Here is a 23,310-nt window from a genome sequence, read left to right on the forward strand (position 1 = left end):
GTTTTTGTCCCTTGGGACACCAAACTAAAACATCATTACATAAATTCTCTTTCCACCCCATTTTAAGCCCAGACTTGAGGCAACATGACTCAAAGCGTGTTCAGTAGACATATCCACTGTCTGTCAATAAAACTTTACTCTCAGTTGGTCATCCAAAGCAAATATTCATAGACCCATTCTCCTAGTTCATTAAGATTGGAAGCTTCCCCAGTGACAGAGGTAAAAATATCTAAAATGCTAAATGTAAAAAAAGCAGACATGCCCCTCAATTTACTTTTAATCAATCTCAATGCTAAAGTTTACTAAGAAAAATTCTGTCTTATATGAATGCCTGTAAGAAGGGAATGGAGATGTTTGGAGAAGGATTTTAAAGATGTGTATTATTAAGATTAGGCCACACAAAAACATTTTTCACACAATTAATTTGAAGTGAAATATTTCTTATATGAACATTTATTTCATGTTTGTCATTTCAACTTGCTTCTGGTTAAAGGTCCTCCAACGTCTCCTGAGAGGCTCACATATACAGAAAGAACAAAGTCCACTATCACCCTTGACTGGAAAGAGCCCCGCAGTGATGGTGGCAGCCCCATCCAAGGCTATATCATTGAAAAACGGCGTCACGACAAACCTGACTTTGAAAGAGTTAACAAGCGACTCTGCCCAACCACATCTTTTCTGGTTGAAAACCTTGATGAACACCAAATGTATGAGTTCCGTGTCAAAGCTGTCAATGCAGTTGGTGAAAGTGAACCATCCCTGCCTCTCAACGTGGTCATACAAGATGATGAAGGTGTGGAATCTGAACATAATAATAATTTTAATGTAATTTACAGCGTTGCCTTTATCTCATAGGTTGAGCAAATATCCTTATGACTCCACTAATTTTCTCTTGTCCTTCTTTTTCACAGTGCCTCCAACTATTAAATTGCGCCTGTCTGTTCGAGGAGACACTATCAAGGTTATGGCAGGAGAGCCTGTTAACATTCCTGCAGATGTGACAGGCCTTCCAATGCCTAAGATTGAGTGGTCCAAGAATGAAACTGTGATTGAAAAACCCACTGATGCACTGAAGATAACCAAGGAAGAAGTATCCCGAAGTGAGGCAAAGACTGAGGTTATCATTCCCAAAGCAGTCCGGCAGGACAAAGGCACTTACACAATTACAGCTTCCAATCGCCTTGGCTCAGTCTTCCGAAATGTCCATGTTGAAGTATATGGTAAGCAACATGCTTTCTTATGTCAAAACGAAATCCAGTGTCTAAGAATTGCCTTCTCAGTCTCCTCTTTTGGTTCCTTTCCAGATCGTCCATCTCCACCAAGAAACCTTGCTGTAACAGACATTAAAGCTGAATCTTGCTATTTGACATGGGATGCCCCTCTAGACAATGGTGGCAGTGAAATCACCCATTATATCATTGACAAACGTGATGCAAGTAGGAAGAAATCTGAATGGGAGGAAGTCACCAACACTGCCGTAGAGAAGAGATATGGGGTAAACTCTTTTAAATATTTTCTTATACACATGAAAAGGACAAGACCTTGATTAAACACCAGTCTGGCATAACCCTGGAACTTAATGATTAAACTCAAAACCAAAAAAAAATCTCATTGTAGTTTGTAGCACCATGCACATAAGGCCACTTGATAAATACAATTATTTGATATACAAATTCTCTTTTACTTGAGAGATCCACTATTAGGTATGGGAAGTGATCAACCAAAGAACTTGTATGCATATATGCATAACCCATGGACACAGACAATAAGGTGGTGGAGGCCTGGGGTGGGGGGTGGGGGCAGGCTATAAGAGGTTAATGGTAGAAAAACGCAGACATATGTAATACTTTCACTAATAATTTTTTAATAAAATAAATTTAGATATTTTCATTTTAAAAGCTTTCTCCATGTTAGAGTCTCCATATTTTTAAACTATATATATATTAGAGTTTATAGATTTATTTTTTATAGTCTTCTCTACCAAAATAACTAATTTTAAAATAAGTGAAAATCAACATAAGTATATTCTTTTTAAAAAAATTACTATTCATCTAATTTTCAGCTCTGGAAACTTATCCCCAATGGCCAGTATGAGTTCCGAGTTAGGGCAGTGAATAAATATGGAATCAGTGATGAGTGCAAATCGGATAAAGTGACCATTCAAGATCCTTATCGCCTTCCTGGAGCTCCAGGAAAACCAAAAGTTTTGGAGCGCACCAAAGGGTCGATGCTAGTGAGCTGGACTCCTCCTTTGGACAATGGCGGCTCTCCAATTACTGGCTACTGGCTGGAGAAGAGAGAAGAGGGAAGTGCCTACTGGTCACGTGTTAGCCGAGCACCAATAACCAAAGTGGGATCAAAAGGCGTGGAATTTAATGTTCCTCGTTTGATTGAAGGTGTTAAATACCAGTTCAGAGCAATGGCAATAAATGCTGCAGGAATTGGCCCTCCCAGTGAACCATCAGATCCAGAGGTTGCAGGCGATCCCATATGTAAGTATGCTTCCATTTCTGGAATTTACAAAGGGCAAAGCCACTAACTGAATAATTTTGCTTTTAAATTTCGTCTATTTTTCTATGCCAAATTATTTTATTTTTTTAAAGTTAGAAGTTTCATACTTATATAGACTATCAAAAGTAGGTATGTATATGTGTATATATATATTTATTTATATACATACATACACTATGCACAACTATCTCTATATATGTATATATACATACAAACACAAGCATAAAACCATATAGTTTTTAAACTCTTGGATTAAACCTAGTACTTTTATGAGAAATCACATAACAATGACCCTTGACATAACCTCCTCTCTGCTCCCATACTTTAATAAATTCGATCTCATTAGATACTATGGAAAGTTATCTCCCTCACTAAATAGTCAGAATCTCCAGTAGGAATTTAACAAAAAGCAAAATGTCGTTAAATATTCAGTAATATTTATTTAAAAAAAAAATATAAGATTCTCAAGCACAGTCTGTGGGGTCAACTAAAAGGAAAAATACTTCTAAAATATCTATGAGCAGATCAGTTCAAAAATTAAAATTCCATGGCCTTAATGATTAATTGCATTTATTGTATAATATATCTGATTAGATTCTCTAGAAAAAACTTTTGCTATTTGTTGAAAAGTTCTATATGGCTCATAATGTGTAAAATGAAGTAGTAGCCACTCATTCACTCAGTAAGGTAGTACTAAACATGTGCTATGTGCAAGGAACTATGCTAGGTACTGAAGAGGTAAGAGCTGTGGTTAAAAAGATCAATAGAGTAAAAGAATTTCTGAAATTATAAATCACTGTCAAGAATATAAAGGATTGTTATGTGATTATTGTAGACCAGGCGTCCTCAAACTATGGCCCGTGGGCCACATGCGGCCTGCCGAAAACATTTATCCGGCCCGCCGGGTGTTTTTGCCGCTGCTGCCTGTCCTGCTTAGCAGCCGACTCGTCCAGGGCCCGCAGTGCACATGTGTGGAATGTCTGAGGGACAGTGAACTGGCCCCCTGTTTAAAAAGTTTGAGGACCTCTGTTGTAGACAATGACTGTGTAGCGTCTTAAGATTAGTTTGTGTTCAAAAATTTACCAGCTAATGATAAAATCATTTTTAATTTTAATTTTATGGTGAATTAATTAAAATGTTTCTAGTAGAACATATTGCAGTATCTCTTCAAAGGGATCTCAAAAATAAAATAGCTTTTCACTAATCATGTGTAAATAGAATACAGATCTATCTAGAGATCAAAGTAGTTTTTCTAATCCCAATTAGTTGTTTGCTTTCTTTGTTTTTACACTAATGCTAACTGAAAATAGACTATTTTCTATATTTCTCTATTCTAGAAAGTAATTTATTCTTTTGGCATTCCTATTTTAATATTCTAATCAAGTAAAAATAAAAAATGATCATGTCCAGTACAACATCCCTGTGGTATATAAATCTAGCCTTCCATCAGCTTCAAAACTTTATATGTTTGGGGTTTTTCTCTTCCTAGATCCACCTGGGCCACCTTCTTGCCCAGAGGTAAAAGATAAAACAAAGTCCAGCATCTCGCTGGCATGGAAACCTCCAGCCAAAGATGGTGGCAGTCCCATCAAAGGATACATCGTAGAAATGCAAGAAGAAGGAACCACTGACTGGAAAAGAGTAAATGAGCCAGATAAACTTCTAACTGCCTGTGAATGTGTGGTGCCAAATTTGAAAGAACTCAGAAAGTACAGGTTCAGAGTGAAAGCTGTCAATGAAGCTGGCGAATCCGAACCAAGTGATACAACAGGAGAGATCCCCGCAACTGATATTCAAGGTACTGGTCCTTATTCCACCTATGCATTCACCTTTGGATATTATTATTAAATGGGTTAATTTACTGAAGATATGTCAGTTACTTGATTGCATACGGTGGGCTAAATCCTGTTCTATTATTCGTGGTGTTACAGAGGCACCAGAAGTTTACATTGACATCGGAGCACAGGACAGTCTGACTTGTCAAGCTGGCACACAGATTAGGATTCCTGCTGTCATCAAGGGGCGCCCAACACCAAAATCCTCTTGGGAATTTGATGGAAAGGCAAAGAAGGCCATGAAGGTGAGAAAATTATAATTCTATGTGTCTCCCATTGAATCACTCTAAGGAATATTTATACAACAACTGACCATCTTCTTTTCTAATAGGATGGAGTTCATGATATACCCGAAGATGCACAGGTAAGATAAAATGAAAAAGATTCAGAATCTAGTTGACTTCAATACTTCTATTATTTCATTCAAGGTATAACTACTGTTTGTTTGGGGGGGGGTTGTATAGGTGGAGACTGCTGAAAACTCATCAGTCATTATTATTCCGGAGTGTAAGCGATCTCATTCAGGCAAATACAGCATCACAGCCAAGAATAAAGCAGGACAAAAGACTGCAAGTTGCAGAGTTAAAGTCATGGGTAAGGAAGACTTTAAAAGTCACCATTGAATAAGAACAAATTATTTGTTTTAAAAAGCAACGTTGCTTATATTGTGATATACATTCAACAGATGTACCAGGGCCACCCAAAGATCTGAAAGTCAGTGACATCACAAGGGGTAGTTGCCGACTTACATGGAAGATGCCAGATGATGATGGAGGAGACAGGATCAAAGGCTATGTCATCGAGAAGAAAACTATTGATGGAAAAGCGTGGACTAAAGTCAATCCAAACTGTGGAAGCACCACATTTTTAGTTCCTGATCTCATCTCTGAACAGCAATATTTCTTCCGCGTACGTGCAGAAAACCGTTTTGGCATTGGCCCACCTGTGGAAACCATTCAGAGGACCACTGCCAGGGACCCAATATGTAAGTTTTAAAATCTATGATTAAAATACCTTCTCCAAATTGAAAACTACATAGCTACAACCAATGCTTAATACTTTCTTTAACTATTTTTAAAGATCCTCCTGATCCTCCTATTAAACTCAAGATTGGCCTCATAACAAAGAGCACGGTACACCTGTCGTGGAAACCCCCAAAGAATGATGGAGGCTCCCCTGTCACCCACTATATTGTTGAGTGCCTTGCGTGGGACCCTACTGGGAAAAAGAAAGAAGCATGGAAACAGTGCAATCGGCGTGATGTGGAAGAACTGGAATTTACCGTGGAAGACCTCGTAGAGGGTGGGGAATATGAATTCAGAGTCAAAGCTGTCAATGAGGCAGGAGTCAGCAAACCTTCAGCCACTGTGGGTCCTGTGATTATCAAAGACCAGACATGTAAGCACCAACGTAGTAATAGAGAACATCCTTTCGTGAATGTCTTTCTAGACACTTAATAATAGTCCAAAATAAAAAGAGATATGTCTATACATCGGGAAGCCACCATGGGTTGAGTGTGGACATGGGCACATTACTCAATCACTCATTCCCTCAACTGCTACAGAATTATCATATTCCCTTACATATTAACTTTTCCTTCATTAAATAAGATGATGCTTGGAACTTCCTTAAGATAATTTTTCTCCATGCATGCTGTTTTACTTATCAGAAGTCAAAGCACTTTTTCCACATGCTCCTCAAAAGGGGCAGAAAATAGCCATGTATTTGCTCAGCAACTGCTAAGCCCCACTTATTTTTTCATCTGTTTGAGAAAAAGTCATATCCATTTAATAGATAAAATATATACACAAATATGGTAATAATTCTTCCTCTAATTATTGTTACTATCACTACTGCTGTGTATTTATTCAATTCTTCTAAATTTAGGAGGGCCATAGTCACAACAGTCTTTGCATATTCTTATACTAAATTTATGGAGAATAGACATTTGCTTTGCCTCTACTATCAGTTATATTTCTTCAAAGGGGAATTCATCTCAGAATTAACACAATAGGTCCCTCATAACTGCATAAATACTAAGGGGAATATCATGTAAGAACTCTCATGCCTATGCAACTACAATTTTCACTTCTCTCTGCCCCTCCTCAATATCTACATGCATAATGATGCCAGGTAAGTGATAGTCATTAGCTGTATAGAGCCACATGTAGATATAGGATGATGACCACATATACCTGTTCCCCAAGTTGGTATAAAGTAATTGAAGACAGATCTATTCTTTATATCGGGCTGGGCTACAAAGTCTGTCCATAAATAGCTTTATGGTCACTGTGAATTCTATTTTCTATCCTTTAGTGCTTTTTGTTCCTAATGACAATATTTGTTTTTAATAATCTAGGCCCACCATCAATTGAGCTAAAAGAATTCATGGAGGTTGAAGAAGGAACTGATGTTAGCATCGTGGCCAAAATTAAAGGTGTACCATTCCCAACACTAACCTGGTTTAAAGCTCCTCCAAAGAAGCCTGATAATAAAGAACCTGTGATCTATGACACCCATATCAATAAACTCGTGGTGGATGATACTTGCACCTTAGTTATTCCACAGTCTCGCAGGAGTGACACTGCCTTATATACCATTACAGCTGTGAATAACCTGGGAACAGCATCAAAGGAGATGAGGTTGAATGTCCTTGGTAAGGATTGCATGGTTTTATGAGAACTGTGTGTTTTTTCTGTTCATAAATGTAATGTTTGGCTTCAAAATTATTCTACTAATAAAGTTTTTTTAAACCATTTTAGGTCGCCCTGGCCCTCCAGTGGGACCAATAAAGTTTGAATCTATTTCAGCAGACCAAATGACTTTGTCTTGGCTCCCACCTAAAGATGACGGTGGGTCTAAGATCACAAACTATGTAATTGAGAAAAGAGAGCCTAATAGGAAGACATGGGTGCGTGTCTCCAGTGAACCCAAAGAGTGCATGTTCACAGTTCCCAAATTACTAGAAGGCCATGATTATGTATTCCGGATCATGGCCCAGAATAAATATGGCATTGGGGAGCCTCTTGACAGTGAACCTGAAACAGCAAGAAACCTCTTCTGTAAGTAGCACAGGTTTCACATACAAAGTCATTCTTATGTGTGTTTTTCATAAGTTCTTATAAATCAATGTGATTATTCTTTTCACAGCTGTCCCTGGAGCACCAGATAAGCCAACAGTTAGCAGTGTGACTCGTAACTCCATGACTGTCAACTGGGAGGAGCCAGAATATGACGGAGGCTCCCCTGTGACCGGATACTGGCTAGAAATGAAAGACACCACTTCAAAGAGATGGAAGAGAGTAAACCGAGATCCTATCAAAGCCATGACTTTGGGTGTTTCTTACAAAGTGACTGGCCTTATTGAAGGTTCTGATTATCAATTCCGGGTGTATGCCATCAATGCTGCTGGCGTGGGTCCAGCAAGTCCACCGTCAGACCCGGTGACTGCTAGAGATCCAATTGGTAAGCCTTGACACCATTTGTTTTCTTTTTATTTTTTTTCCAAAGTGCCATGGTATAGTCAGGAATACTAATGTATACTGGTTCTTTCCAGCCCCTCCTGGTCCTCCATTTCCCCAAGTCACAGACTGGACTAAATCATCTGCAGATTTGGAGTGGTCTCCCCCACTAAAAGATGGTGGATCCAAAGTAACTGGATACATCGTTGAATTTAAGGAAGAAGGAAAAGAAGAATGGGAAAAGGTAACGAACGCTTGGTTTTACGGAGATGTACTATGAATAAACTAAAAATGTAGTGGTTATTCTGAATCGCATTAACTTCTATCTGTATCTTTTGAATTAAGAAATCATATTATAATCCAAATATCTGTTATATCAAAAATATAATGAAAGTTAAGTCATGTTATTGTTAACTTATCTTTTGGTTATAAACCCTGAGAAAGTGAAATAAATGCATAGTACAGTTTTTTTTTCAATCATTTGACAATAATTTTAAAACATGATTTCTAATAAGATATTCCATTCAGTGCTTACCTGTAATATCTGATCCCTAAAACCTAAACTGGGAACAGTTTTTCCAAAGGCAGTTAAATATGTCCTTGGTTATGCTTTAGAAAGCTATTAAAACAAGTAGCTACCAAAAACTATTGTAATTATAAAATGTTTGTGATTTTTCCCTAGGCTAAAGATAAAGAAGTGAGAGGAACAAAACTTGTTGTGACAGGATTAAAAGAAGGAGCATTCTACAGATTTAGAGTTAGAGCAGTCAACATTGCCGGCATTGGAGAGCCTGGAGAAGTCACAGATGCCATTGAAATGAAGGACCGAATTGGTAATGAATACTTCTATTATTTTTATATGTATTTCTGTTTTGGATTGGGAATGAACATCACATTTGTAAAATCACATTTGTTTTTCCAGTCTCACCTGATCTTCAGCTAGATGCCAGCGTCAAAGACAGAATTGTGGTCCATGCGGGAGGGGTGATCCGGATCATCGCCTATGTGTCTGGAAAACCTCCTCCAACCATCACATGGAGCATGAATGAAAGAGCATTACCTCAAGAAGCCACCATTGAGAGCACAGCCATTAGCTCATCCATGGTCATTAAGAATTGCCAGAGGAGCCACCAAGGTGTCTATTCTCTTCTTGCCAAAAACGCAGGGGGAGAAAGGAAGAAGACAATTATCGTCGATGTATTAGGTAAATACTTTCAATCTGTCCATGCAACTTAAAGATCACATTTATTTTATCAACAACAAAGCTATGTTGCCCTAGCCAATTTTGCTCAGTGGATAGAGCGTTGGTCTGCAGACTTAAGGGTCCCAGGTTCGATTCTGGTCAAGGGCACATGCCCAGGTTGCAGGCTCGATCCCCAGTAGGGGGCATGCAGGAGTCAGCCAATCAATGATCCTCTCTCATCATTGATGTTTCTCTCTCTCTCCCTCTTCCTTACTCTCTGAAATAAATAAAAATATATATTTTTTAAAAAAAGCTACGTTAAAATAAAATTATGTTACAAATATATTGGAAAATAAGAAAAATCATCCAGCATCTCATTGACCACTACAGTATTAGCATTTTTTTAATTCCTCCTTGTTTCTTTATCCTATACATATTTTATATGGTTGTACTCCTACTGTAAAGTTTTATGTGTTGACTTTTTATATAACATGCTACCATAAGCATTTACTATGCTATTATATAGTTTTCATAAAAGCAACTTTCCTGCAAATGTACATGAATGTTTCAGTTTGCAAAGGTTGACCATTTTCACATCATGGGACTGTTTCTTTATTTTCTAATTATCATAATACTGCAAAAATCCCTTTGAAGAGTTTCATATTCTAATTTCAGAGAAGCATCATATTTAATTATCAATATTGAATTTCTAGACATTGAATATAGAGTTGAATTCCCCAATGCCTTGTCATGCCTCTTGCTGGCTGCTTCATTCCAGTGATTTGTTCAGAAGATAAAGCCCTCCCACTCAGATCTCTCTCTCAGCATGTCTCCAGGAACAATCACACTCCAAACAGTTATTTTCACTTTTTATGTAAAAATAACTAGTTCTCTATTGAACATAATTAATGTTATAAAAACATCATGGTTTCATTAATGAAAATGGTATAAGGAAAAATATCTTATTGGGCAATAATCCTACAAGATTTTAGATTAGTTTCAAGCTACTAAACACTCTTTTACCTAATGGCTATTATTTTAACTTGACCAACTTGTACACTCCCAGGTTAAATTTCAACCCTCTCAAAGGTCATTCTGAGATTTGGGACCTCCTGTGCTCCTCATTGATTCACTGGTGACCCAAAAAAAACCTCACTCCCCTTTGAAAATTGGACACAAAACAGTAGCCATGCTGTTACTCCTTTCTCATCCCATCTCCCTCTGAGCGTCCTCCCAACAGCCCCTTCCTACAGTTACTGTTCCTTCAGCTTCTGCTGAAACCGGGGCAAGCCGTAACTGTTGTAAACCTACTTTGCCTAAAAATATGGTTGAAAATAGGTACCAGGGGAGGAAAAACAACTCAATTAGTAAACACAAAATCTTATTTTCTTCATAACAACATTTGTGTCCCCTTTTTGAAAACAGAGGGTAACAAATATTGAGCCCTATAGTTCATTGAAAGCAAACAACTAGAATGCTTTTCCTCTTATTTCCAGATGTGCCAGGTCCTGTTGGAACCCCATTCCTGCCTGACAACCTGACCAATGACTCCTGCAAACTGACGTGGTTTTCTCCGGAAGACGATGGAGGCTCTCCAATCACCAATTATGTCATTCAGAAACGGGAAGCTGACCGCAGAGCATGGACCCCGGTGACATACACAGTCACCCGACATAATGCTACTGTCCAGGGTCTCATTCAAGGAAAAGCCTACTTTTTCCGAATTGCAGCTGAAAATAGCATTGGCATAGGCCCTTTTGTTGAAACACCACATGAAATTGTCATCAGAGATCCAATAAGTACGTACAGTTTCAAACAATTTCATTCTTAATTACTTCTTCACTCAATTACTAATTTAAAAAAAAAACTACAGTGACAAAATATGTGTATAAATGCCAAACATTTTATTCATTTGGCAAGCATTCATTAAGTTAATACTCAATATCAGACCCTGGTAGTATTTGAATGTGGTTCTGAAAAAGATTATGGGAATATATCTGATACTTCAAATCCTTCCATGTTTACTACACTGGTTGTTTTTAAGTTGCCACTTGGTGGCATAAATATGAAGTGTTTTCCTAATTCTAAAACTACCAAGTCTGGGAACTTCTATTTCCTCACTGTCAGAGGAAATTAGATTGTATTAGGTCCTTTTTAGCGCTAATGATTCTATGATGAGATCTCTTTTGTTACTTATCAAAGCAGATAGTTTAAGGTTTAAATGCAATCCTCAGAAAGTATTCTTTACTACATTCTTAACATGACAGCTTTTTCACTGTAATTCCATACTTACACTTACAGCTGTACCAGAGCGTCCTGAAGACCTGGAAGTTAAAGAAGTCACTAAAAATTCTGTTTCTTTGACTTGGAATCCTCCAAAGTATGATGGTGGATCCGAAATTATTAACTATGTCCTAGAAAGCCGTCTCATTGGAACTGAGAAATTCCACAAAGTTACACAGGACAACTTGCTTAGCAGAAAATACACTGTTAAAGGCTTAAAAGAAGGTGATACATACGAGTACCGTGTCAGTGCTGTCAATATTGTTGGACAAGGCAAGCCATCATTTTGCACCAAGCCAATCACTTGCAAGGATGAGCTGGGTATGTGTCCAATGCAGCTTATACTTTGAAAACTTGTACCTTTATAGATTTATCATAAAACATCAGTAATACTGACTTGATTTTGTAATTGTACATTTTAGCTCCTCCAACACTTGAACTTGACTTCAGAGATAAGATCACGGTTCGAGTTGGTGAAGCTTTTGCCCTCACTGGCCATTACTCAGGCAAGCCAAAGCCCAAGGTTACTTGGTTCAAAGATGATGCTGATGTGGTAGAAGATGATCGCACACATATAAAGACCACGCCAACAACACTTGCTCTAGAGAAGATCAAGGCCAAACGTTTAGACACTGGCAAATACTGTGTGGTTGTGGAGAATAGTACAGGCTCTAGGAAAGGTTTCTGTCAAGTGAACGTGGTTGGTAAGTATTATTTAGCAAGACGAATAGATATTCTGTTCTTTCTAAAGCAGAAGTGGAAATATTTTGTGCTGTGATTTTTTTTTTCTGCAGACCGTCCTGGACCACCAGTAGGACCGGTTATTTTTGATGAGGTGACCAAAGAGTACATGGTTATCTCTTGGAAGCCACCATTAGATGATGGAGGCAGTGAAATTACCAATTATATTATCGAGAAGAATGAGGTGGGCAAGGATATTTGGATGCCTGTGACATCTGCAAGTGCTAAACCAACATGCAAAGTTTCTAAACTGCTTGAAGGAAAAGATTATATTTTCCGGATACGCGCTGAAAATCTGTATGGAATAAGTGATCCTCTGGTGTCTGATTCAATGAAAGCGAAAGATCGTTTCAGTATGTACTACATTTCATTTTAGTGATTCAATGTTTGACATTGTTAATAGGAAAAATTAAATTTCTAACACATGTTGCTAATGTTTATGATAGGGGTTCCTTATGCACCTGACCAGCCAATTGTTACAGAAGTTACCAAAGACTCTGCATTAGTAACCTGGAATAAGCCAAATGATGGAGGAAAGCCCATAACAAACTACATCCTGGAAAAGAGGGAAACTATGTCTAAACGATGGGCTAGAGTTACCAAAGAGCCGATCCATCCATACACTAAATTCAGGGTTCCTGATCTTCTAGAAGGGTGTCAGTATGAATTCCGGGTTGCTGCAGAAAATGAAATTGGTATTGGAGACCCAAGCCCACCATCCAAACCAGTCTTTGCCAAAGATCCAATTGGTATAGTATTAAAGCATTCATTCAGTTTTCATATTATCCAACTTTGTTTTCAGGTATATTATAATTCTTTTTTTGTTTTTTTCCTTCTATTATATAGCTAAACCAAGTCCACCTGTTAATCCTGAAGCGATAGATACAACATGTAATTCAGTTGACCTAACTTGGCAGCCACCACGTCGCGATGGTGGGAGCAAGATTCTGGGTTATATCGTTGAGTACCAGAAAGTTGGAGATGAAGAGTGGAGAAGAGCCAATCACACTCCTGAGTCATGTCCTGAAACTACATATAAAGTCACTGGTCTTCGGGATGGTCAAACCTACAAGTTCAGAGTACTAGCAGTCAATGAAGCTGGTGAATCAGATCCAGCTCATGTTCCTGAGCCTGTGCTAGTAAAAGATAGACTTGGTGAGTAAAATGTTCTCAGCTTTCTTTGTAAGGAAGATAGGTGTGTCAATGTTTACACTTATTTGTAAAATTAATTAACAAATCAAACCTGAAAGTACTATTTTCTTTATTCAAGAACCCCCTGAGTTGATTCTTGATGCCAACATGGCGAGAGAACAACATATAAAGGTTGGTGATACTCTAAGACTGAGTGCCATCATCAAAGGAGTGCCATTCCCAAAAGTAACTTGGAAAAAAGAAGACAGAGAGGCTCCAACTAAAGCAAGAATTGATGTTACTCCAGTTGGTAGCAAGCTTGAAATTCGTAATGCTGCCCATGAGGATGGTGGAATTTATTCCTTAACAGTGGAGAATCCAGCTGGTTCAAAAACTGTCTCCGTAAAAGTGCTTGTATTAGGTAAGAATTTTAATACTTAGGATGTTTTTTATGTAAAAACAAGTTAAAAGTAAATTGTGATATATTTTGAGCTCTTATCTGTATTAAATCACATATAACTGCATTGCTTAACACTTTTCAGATAAGCCTGGGCCACCTCGAGATCTGGAAGTCAGTGAAATTAGGAAAGATTCTTGCTACCTTACTTGGAAGGAACCACTAGATGATGGTGGTTCTGTTGTTACAAATTATGTGGTTGAGAGGAGAGATGTTGCAGGCGCCCAGTGGTCACCTCTCTCAACTACGTCAAAGAAAAAGAGTCACTGGGCTAAACATCTTAATGAAGGCAATCAGTATCTCTTCCGAGTAGCTGCTGAGAACCAGTATGGACGTGGTCCTTTCGTGGAAACACCTAAACCCATCAAGGCTGTGGATCCTCTACGTAAGTTGCTTTCTCTAAATACAAAATATTATTTGACTGTCTTTGAGAATATTGTTTATTCATCATAACTTCTTCTTTTGAAAAGATCCCCCCGGGCCACCCAAGGACCTGCACCATGTAGATGTTGACAAGACTGAAGTCTCCCTTGTTTGGAATAAGCCAGATCGGGACGGTGGTTCTCCAATCACTGGCTATTTGGTGGAATATCAAGAAGAAGGAACCAAAGACTGGATTAAGTTCAAGACTGTGCCAGATTTAGAGTGTGTTGTTACTGGACTACAACAAGGAAAGATCTACAAATTCCGTGTAAAAGCTGAAAATATCGTGGGTCTTAGTCTCCCTGACACAACTATTCCAATAGAATGTCAGGAAAAATTAGGTAATTTTTGGATTGGCATTATTATTTTGTTTCTTTTTAAAATTATGCCTATTTCTTTTAAAAATCTAATTTCTTCGTGTTTACTTTTTAGTGCCACCATCTGTGGAGCTGGATGTGAAATTAATTGAAGGGCTTGTGGTAAAAGCTGGAACGACAGTCAGATTCCCAGCCATTATAAGAGGTGTACCCTTTCCTACTGCAAAGTGGACAAGTGATGGGAGTGAGATTAAAACCGATGAACATTACACAGTTGAAACTGACAATTTCTCATCTGTACTTACCATTAAGAACTGCTTAAGGAAAGACACTGGGGAATATCAAATCACAGTTTCCAATGCAGCTGGTACCAAAACAGTAGCTGTACATCTTACTGTCCTTGATGTTCCTGGTCCACCAACAGGTCCTATTGATATTCTGGATATTAGCCCTGAGCATATGACTATCTCCTGGAAGCCACCCAGGGATGATGGAGGAAGCCCTGTGATAAATTATATCGTTGAGAAAAAAGATACAAGAAAAGATACGTGGGGTGTTGTCTCTTCAGGAAGCAGTAAGACAAAGCTGAAAGTCCCACATCTGCAAAAGGGCTCTGAATATGTTTTCCGAGTTAGTGCAGAGAATAAGATGGGTGTTGGTCCTCCCCTTGACTCCACACCTACTGTTGCTAAACATAAGTTTAATCCTCCATCGCCTCCAGGTAAACCAGTGGTTACTGACATTACTGAAAATGCTGCAACATTGTCCTGGACTCTGCCAAAATCTGATGGTGGCAGCCCAATAACTGGTTACTATGTAGAACGTCGAGAAATAACTGGCAAATGGGTGAGGGTCAACAAAACACCTATAGCAGACTTGAGGTTTAGAGTGACAGGACTCTATGAGGGAAATACATATGAGTTTAGAGTTTTTGCTGAAAACCTTGCAGGACTAAGCAATCCATCCCCAAGTTCTGACCCAATAAAAGCTTGCCGGCCCATCAAACCACCTGGACCACCTATTAATCCTAAACTGAAAGACAAGACCAAAGAAACAGCTGACTTGGTGTGGACAAAGCCTCTCAGTGATGGTGGTAGCCCCATTCTAGGCTATGTAGTGGAATGTCAGAAGGCTGGTACGACCCAGTGGAACAGGATTAATAAAGATGAACTCATTAGGCAATGTGCCTTTACAGTACCAGGACTAATTGAAGGAACTGAGTACAGATTCCGTATAAAGGCAGCTAATATTGTGGGAGAGGGAGAGCCAAGAGAACTGGCAGAATCTGTGATTGCAAAAGACATCCTTCATCCTCCAGAAGTAGAACTTGATGTTACTTGTCGTGATGTTATTACCGTTAGAGTGGGCCAAACTATCCATATTCTTGCTCGAGTCAAAGGCAGACCTGAACCAGACATAACTTGGTCTAAGGAAGGCAAAGTACTGGTCCGTGAAAAGCGGGTTGACATAATTCAAGATCTACCTCGTGTTGAATTACAAATTAAAGAAGCTGTTAGAGCTGATCACGGCAAATATATCATCTCCGCTAAGAACAGCAGCGGACATGCCCAAGGTTCCGCTATTGTTAATGTCCTTGACAGACCCGGGCCTTGCCAGAATTTAAGGGTTAGCCATGTAAACAAAGAGAACTGTACAGTTTCTTGGGAAAACCCACTAGATAATGGTGGCTCAGAGATAACCAACTTCATAGTGGAATCTCGCAAACCAAACCAGAAAGGCTGGTCAATCGTTGCTTCGGATGTCACTAAGCGATTAATCAAGGCGAACCTTTTAGCCAACAATGAATACTACTTCCGAGTTTGCGCAGAGAATAAAGTAGGTGTTGGGCCAACCATTGAAACAAAAACTCCAATTCTGGCTATTAACCCTATAGATAGACCAGGTGAGCCTGAAAACCTTCACATTGCAGATAAAGGAAAGACGTTTGTCTATCTAAAGTGGCGGCGGCCTGATTATGATGGTGGCAGCCCAAATCTATCATATCATGTTGAGAGGAGACTGAAGGGTTCTGCTGACTGGGAAAGAGTACATAAAGGAAGCATTAAAGAAACCCACTTCATGGTTGACAAATGTGTTGAAAACCAGATTTATGAGTTCAGAGTACAAACAAAAAATGAAGGTGGAGAAAGTGACTGGGTAAAGACAGAGGAAGTTGTTGTGAAGGAAGATTTACAGAAACCAGTACTTGACCTGAAGTTAAGTGGTGTATTAACTGTTAAAGCAGGGGATACCATTAGACTTGAGGCAGGCGTTAGAGGCAAACCATTTCCAGAAGTTTCATGGACCAAGGACAAAGATGCTACAGACTTAACAAGATCACCAAGGGTCAAGATTGATACCAGTGCTGATTCATCTAAATTTTCTCTTACTAAAGCAAAGCGAAGTGATGGTGGTAAATATGTAATTACAGCAACTAACACAGCTGGCAGTTTTGTGGCCTATGCCACTGTCAATGTTTTAGATAAGCCTGGTCCTGTAAGAAATCTGAAAATTTCTGATGTGTCCAGTGATAGGTGTACTATTCGCTGGGATCCACCAGAGGATGATGGTGGCTGTGAAATCCAAAATTATATTCTAGAAAAATGTGAGAGCAAACGCATGGTTTGGTCTACCTATTCTGCTGCTGTCTTAACACCCAGTGCTACAGTAACACGTCTCATAGAAGGAAATGAATATATTTTCAGAGTCCGTGCGGAAAATAAAATAGGCACAGGGCCTCCAACAGAAAGTAAACCAGTCATTGCAAAAACCAAATTTGATAGGCCTGGTCGCCCTGATCCCCCAGATGTCACTAAAGTAAGCAAAGAAGAAATGACTGTGGTTTGGAGTCCACCTGAATATGATGGTGGAAAGTCCATCACAGGATACTTTTTGGAGAAAAAGGAAAAACATTCAATACGTTGGGTCCCTGTTAACAAGAGTGCAATCCCTGAGAGACGTTTGAAAGTACAGAATCTCTTCCCAGGACATGAATATCAGTTCCGTGTCAAGGCAGAAAATGAAATTGGAATTGGAGAACCATCTTTGCCATCAAAACCAGTGGTGGCAAAAGACCCCATAGGTATGATATTTTTTCTTTTTCTGATACTATACCAACTCTTAATCTCAAGTACAGAGTGGTTAGAAAAATAAATCTGTAACTTCAAAACTTTATTTTATCCAACATTTTTCAAAGTAGATCTTTTACCAAATCACCTGAAGTATACGAACAATGGTAGATCCTAATTTTATGAGAAAAAAAAATAAGGACTCAGTACTTGAGATATTGAAAAGCCTATCTTTGAGAATAGACTATATAAAATTATGGATTAAAATATCCTAGTAGTAGTTAACCATGCATAAATTTATTCTTACATAATTTATTTTCAGAACCACCTGGTCCACCAACCAATCTCAAAGTTGTTGATACAACCAAAAATTCCATAACTCTTGGATGGGGAAAACCAGTGTATGATGGTGGCGCACCAATAATTGGCTATGTTGTGGAAATGAGACCAAAGAAAGAAGATGCATCACCCGATGAAGGGTGGAAAAGGTGCAATGCTGCAGCTCAACTTATTCGCATGGAATTCACTGCTACCAGTTTAGACGAAAACCAGGAATATGAGTTCAGGGTGTGTGCCCAAAACCAGGTTGGCATTGGGCGCCCTGCAGAACTAAAGGATGCCATTAAACCTAAAGAAATCTTAGGTGAGGTCCTATATTTTCATTTCATTCATTCATCTTCACTTCTCACACGATTTCCCCACATTCTGTGAATTTTGCTAATGGCTTTCATGTCATTTGCAGAATCTCCGGAGATTGATTTGGATGCCAGCATGAGGAAACTGGTCACAGTGAGAGCAGGATGCCCGATTCGCCTGTTTGCCATAGTGAGAGGGCGACCAGCCCCTAAAGTCACTTGGAGAAAAGTGGGTATTGATAACGTGGTCAGAAAAGGACAAGTTGATCTTGTCGATACGATGGCCTTCCTTGTCATCCCCAATTCTACTCGTGATGACTCAGGAAAATATTCCTTGACAGTTGTGAACTCAGCAGGAGAAAAGGCCGTGTTCGTGAACGTCAGAGTATTAGGTGGGTTACTAACAAGCTTCTTCCTCCTCTTCAAATAGGCATCTGTGAGTGAAGAGGCTGGGGAGACATGTATATGTGATGTTCTGGTTCTTTACAGATACTCCCGGACCTGTGTCTGATTTGAAAGTTTCGGACGTCACCAAAACATCATGTCACATTTCCTGGGCCCCTCCTGAGAATGATGGTGGGAGCCAGGTGACACATTATATTGTGGAGAAACGTGATGCAGAGAGAAAGACGTGGTCAACAGTTACCCCTGAAGTTAAGAAACTGAGCTTCCAAGTTACCAATCTTGTCCCTGGAAATGAATATTACTTCAGAGTAACTGCTGTCAATGAGTATGGCCCCGGCGTTCCTACAGATGTGCCCAAACCAGTGCTTGCATCAGATCCCCTAAGTAAGCAATATCCTTTCTTCCTCTTTTTAACTCCAGTCCCCTACGTTAGCAAGGTCAAGATACTGAAACATTTTGATCTACTACTGAAAGAGCATTAATTTGTAGAAACCCAAACAATACAAATAAATATCCAACTCACTCCTTAACTCATCTTGTACTATTTATTTTCAACATACCCAACAGTTTCCATGTACTTTGAAGCAAGTGTCATACTAAACACTTAAGTATATAAACAAATGGATTTGGTTAGGTTACCTGGACAGCTTCTAAATCACGTTTTTCTTCTAGGTGAGCCGGATCCACCAAGGAAACTGGAAGTTACTGAAATGACCAAGAACAGCGCTACATTAGCTTGGTTACCTCCCCTGCGGGACGGAGGAGCTAAAATCGATGGCTATATCATAAGTTACAGAGAGGAAGAGCAGCCTGCAGATCGCTGGACAGAATACTCAGTGGTTAAAGATCTCAGCCTTGTCGTCACTGGCCTCAAGGAAGGAAAGAAGTACAAATTTAGAGTAGTGGCCAGAAATTCTGTTGGAGTCAGTTTGCCAAGAGAAGCAGAAGGCGTGTATGAAGCCAAAGAACAGCTGTGTAAGTAGTCATTGTCTCATCTTTATCCTGTGAGAAAATGTATTAGAATTTTCTTTTCACATGTAGACATCTTTCCCTGAGGAATATAGTTCCAGAAATACTTCACTAATAGTAGAAAACAGTGGTTTTGAAACATTTGAGCCCATACACATTGTAAATAAACTATAACTCATGACACAGTACATATGTATGTATGTATGTATGTATGTATATAGAACATGGTATACACACACACACATACACACACATAAAAGAAGTTTCTTGAAGCAACACCTATCTTTCTTCTGTATGCTGGGCTCATATTTTCTATTCAATTCAATCTCATTCTTTTAAGAAAAATATTAGCTGTCATCCCAAATTTAATTGAACCCACTCATGAGTTGAAACCCACAATTTGAAACACACTAGTATAATTGCCCACCAGAGGAAACTAACCTCCCCACAAAATTAACATATTTTTATTTTCCTTTTAGTGCCACCAAAGATCCTTATGCCAGAGCAAATTACTATTAAAGCGGGGAAGAAACTTCGAATTGAAGCCCATGTGTATGGAAAGCCTCATCCAACCTGTAAATGGAAAAAAGGAGAAGATGATGTCGTCACATCCAGCCACCTGGTTGTGCATAAAACAGAGACTTCTTCTATTCTGATCATAAAAGATGTTACTAGGAAAGACAGTGGTTATTACAGCCTCACTGCAGAGAACAGCTCTGGGACAGACACTCAGAAAATCAAAGTTATCGTCATGGGTAAGTCAAGCGTTAGCCAAACGGATGTCGAAATATGATCAAAAATATTTCTCCTTTCAAATTCCTGTTCTTATGTTTCTTTCCTCTTGGTTCATGCAGATGCTCCTGGGCCCCCTCAGCCTCCGTTTGACATTTCTGACATAGACGCCGATGCTTGCTCCCTGTCGTGGCACATCCCGCTGGAGGATGGAGGCAGTAACATCACCAATTACATAGTGGAGAAGTGTGATGTAAGCCGAGGTGATTGGGTGACTGCGCTAGCTTCAGTGACAAAAACGTCCTGCAGAATTGGAAAACTGATCCCAGGACAGGAGTATGTCTTCCGGGTCCGTGCTGAAAATCGATTTGGCATCTCAGAGCCTCTCACATCTCCAAAGATGTTGGCTAAGTTCCCATTTGGTAAGTTTCTTTAGGGAAGAAAAAAATTATGTCTTCTTTCTAGTCTGTTACTTAAGGGAGAAACTGACATGTCCCTTGTTTTCTTCTCCAGATGTTCCTAGTGAACCGAAGAATGCACGAGTCACGAAAGTCAACAAAGACTGCATATTTGTGGCCTGGGACAGGCCAGACAGTGATGGAGGGAGCCCCATCACCGGTTACCTGATTGAACGCAAAGAAAGAAACAGTTTGCTGTGGGTGAAAGCTAATGATACTCCTGTCCGGTCAACTGAATACCCCTGTGTTGGCCTTATAGAAGGTCTTGAGTATTCATTCAGAATCTATGCCCTGAACAAAGCTGGATCCAGCCCACCCAGCAAACCAACAGAATATGTGACTGCAAGAATGCCAGTTGGTGAGTTTTGGGGTTTTTTTCTAAGTATTACAGGGGCACATTTAAATCTTAGAATCTCTGAAGACTACTGTTTCTACTCAGGAATGTTCTGGGGGATAATGTGAAATATGGAACTTTAAAACTTTTGCCATTAAGAAAAATGCTGAGAATACCTCTTTTGGTTTTAGATCCTCCAGGAAAGCCTGAAGTTATCGATGTTTCCAAGAGTACTGTATCCCTCATCTGGGCTCGTCCAAAACATGATGGAGGCAGCAAAATTATTGGCTATTTCGTAGAAGCTTGCAAACTTCCTGGTGATAAGTGGGTACGGTGCAATACTACACCACACCAGATTCCCCAGGAAGAGTACACAGCTACTGGCTTAGAAGAGAATGCTCAGTATCAATTCAGAGCAATCGCCAAGACAGCAGTAAACATCAGCCAGCCTTCTGAACCTTCTGACCCAGTGACCATCCTCGCAGAAAATGGTAAGATTCTGTTAAGTATCAGAGGCGAAGGAGGACAGCACCCATAATGTATATTTCTCCTAATATAAAAGAAAATCTACATCTGTGGAGAAAAGAATAAAAATGATAGGTACTTTGTATACAGACATGGAAATTATATTATGGAGAATCTTAATCACATGTTAAACTAAAAAAAAAACACAGTTAAACTAAAGGACCACATCCTTTCAACCATACACTTTCACAGAAATATGATCCCCCCCAAAAAATGATGATAGTGAAAATTTCAGGATGTTGACGTTGTAAGTGATCTTTATTTTTTTCTTTATATTTTCAGCATGATCGAATTTCTACCTTAAACCTGCATTTCTTTTGTAATGAATATGTTACTTCTAAAAATTCTGTCTTGAAAGACACAGATATATGAATTTCCCACTTTGATGAATGACATATAATATAGCTTTGCACGTATTAAATCCTTTTCTTTTCTTTCTTCCAGTTCCTCCCAGGATAGAACTGGGTGTGGCTATGAAATCTTTGCTTACTGTCAAAGCTGGAACTAATGTCTGCCTGGATGCTACTGTTTTTGGGAAACCAACACCAACAGTGTCTTGGAAGAAGGATGACACACTGCTGAAACCAGCAGAAGGCATCAAAATGGCCCGGAAGCGGAACCTGTGCACCTTGGAGCTGTTCAGCGTGAACCGAAAGGACTCAGGAGACTATACCATTACTGCCGAAAATCCAAGTGGTTCCAAATCTGCCACCATTAAGCTTAAAGTGTTAGGTAACTAAAGCGCTTAACTGGAATCTCATGTTTTATTTTGGCTAATGTGATGCAACAGAATTTACAAAATAATAATGAGGGAAGATGCATATCCTGATGTATATTTTGTAGTCCTAGAATTATTCTCATCACAGAACAACAGCATTTTAGGGCTGAAAAGAGCATTCGAGATTACATATTTCAATTACATAATTTCCCATGTGAGGAAATTATGGTTTTGAAAAATTAAGTGACCTCCAAGGTGATATGGGAGGTTAGTGACAATATAAAGACTGCAGCCAGGTTTCCAGACCTCCATTCTACTCATTCCCCATTTCATGTGTGTTAGTGAAAGACTTCACTTTTCTCCCTTGTTCTTTCAGATAAACCAGGTCCTCCAGCATCTGTTAAAATCAATAAAATGTATTCAGACCGTGCAATGCTTTCTTGGGAACCTCCTCTTGAAGATGGAGGCTCAGAAATCACCAACTATATTGTTGACAAACGTGAAACAAGCAGACCCAACTGGGCCCAGGTCTCTGCGACTGTGCCCATCACCAGCTGCAGTGTGGAGAAGCTGATAGAGGGCCACGAGTACCAGTTCCGAATTTGTGCCGAAAATAAATATGGAGTGGGCGATCCAATCTTAACTGAACCAGCAATTGCTAAAAACCCATATGGTAGGAACATTTTCCTGTGGCTTTTCATTTTACTTTTTAAGTATTACCTTTTAGAGGGGATATTAACTTTTCCATCACTCTCTGCAGACCCACCAGGACGCTGTGATCCTCCTGTCATTAGCAACATAACCAAAGATCACATGACTGTAAGCTGGAAACCACCAGCAGATGATGGCGGCTCATCCATCACTGGCTATTTGGTTGAAAAGCGGGAAACCCAGGCAATTAATTGGACTAAGGTCAACAGGAAACCTGTTATAGAAAGAACTATCAAAGCAACAGGTCTCCAAGAAGGCACCGAATACGAGTTTCGAGTGACAGCCATAAATAAGGCTGGCCCAGGCAAGCCCAGTGATGCATCCAAAGCTGTTTATGCTCGGGACCCTCTGTGTAAGTTTTCATGAAAAAGTCTCTTATCCTGTGTTGCAGTCAACTTTAAACAACCAGGAGT

General features: G+C 39.3%; 1 protein-coding gene across 1 annotated transcript in view; it reads left to right on the top strand.

Moving 5' to 3' along the window:
- Positions 1-23,310, top strand: part of TTN (titin) — a 277,029-nt gene that overhangs the window by 197,226 nt on the left and 56,493 nt on the right. Inside the window, exons 229-265 of the mRNA XM_070422663.1 lie at positions 494-793; positions 912-1,220; positions 1,305-1,495; positions 2,063-2,492; positions 4,001-4,309; positions 4,443-4,591; positions 4,678-4,710; positions 4,811-4,940; positions 5,032-5,331; positions 5,427-5,744; positions 6,706-7,002; positions 7,109-7,408; positions 7,497-7,811; positions 7,903-8,051; positions 8,490-8,640; positions 8,730-9,011; positions 10,487-10,789; positions 11,292-11,594; positions 11,696-11,977; positions 12,068-12,367; positions 12,461-12,763; positions 12,861-13,169; positions 13,285-13,566; positions 13,688-13,987; positions 14,073-14,366; positions 14,458-17,424; positions 17,733-18,053; positions 18,153-18,437; positions 18,535-18,834; positions 19,123-19,425; positions 19,899-20,174; positions 20,274-20,573; positions 20,665-20,967; positions 21,135-21,434; positions 21,913-22,200; positions 22,563-22,859; positions 22,947-23,249. Of these exons, the coding sequence (XP_070278764.1) occupies positions 494-793; positions 912-1,220; positions 1,305-1,495; positions 2,063-2,492; positions 4,001-4,309; positions 4,443-4,591; positions 4,678-4,710; positions 4,811-4,940; positions 5,032-5,331; positions 5,427-5,744; positions 6,706-7,002; positions 7,109-7,408; positions 7,497-7,811; positions 7,903-8,051; positions 8,490-8,640; positions 8,730-9,011; positions 10,487-10,789; positions 11,292-11,594; positions 11,696-11,977; positions 12,068-12,367; positions 12,461-12,763; positions 12,861-13,169; positions 13,285-13,566; positions 13,688-13,987; positions 14,073-14,366; positions 14,458-17,424; positions 17,733-18,053; positions 18,153-18,437; positions 18,535-18,834; positions 19,123-19,425; positions 19,899-20,174; positions 20,274-20,573; positions 20,665-20,967; positions 21,135-21,434; positions 21,913-22,200; positions 22,563-22,859; positions 22,947-23,249 (12,882 nt within the window). The remainder of the gene's footprint in view (positions 1-493; positions 794-911; positions 1,221-1,304; positions 1,496-2,062; positions 2,493-4,000; positions 4,310-4,442; positions 4,592-4,677; positions 4,711-4,810; positions 4,941-5,031; positions 5,332-5,426; positions 5,745-6,705; positions 7,003-7,108; positions 7,409-7,496; positions 7,812-7,902; positions 8,052-8,489; positions 8,641-8,729; positions 9,012-10,486; positions 10,790-11,291; positions 11,595-11,695; positions 11,978-12,067; positions 12,368-12,460; positions 12,764-12,860; positions 13,170-13,284; positions 13,567-13,687; positions 13,988-14,072; positions 14,367-14,457; positions 17,425-17,732; positions 18,054-18,152; positions 18,438-18,534; positions 18,835-19,122; positions 19,426-19,898; positions 20,175-20,273; positions 20,574-20,664; positions 20,968-21,134; positions 21,435-21,912; positions 22,201-22,562; positions 22,860-22,946; positions 23,250-23,310) is intronic.

Source organism: Myotis yumanensis, unplaced genomic scaffold (genome assembly GCF_028538775.1).
Source record: "Myotis yumanensis isolate MYYU_CA2020_CCGP unplaced genomic scaffold, mMyoYum1.0.hap1 SCAF_8, whole genome shotgun sequence".
Classification (NCBI taxonomy): Eukaryota; Metazoa; Chordata; class Mammalia; order Chiroptera; family Vespertilionidae; genus Myotis; species Myotis yumanensis.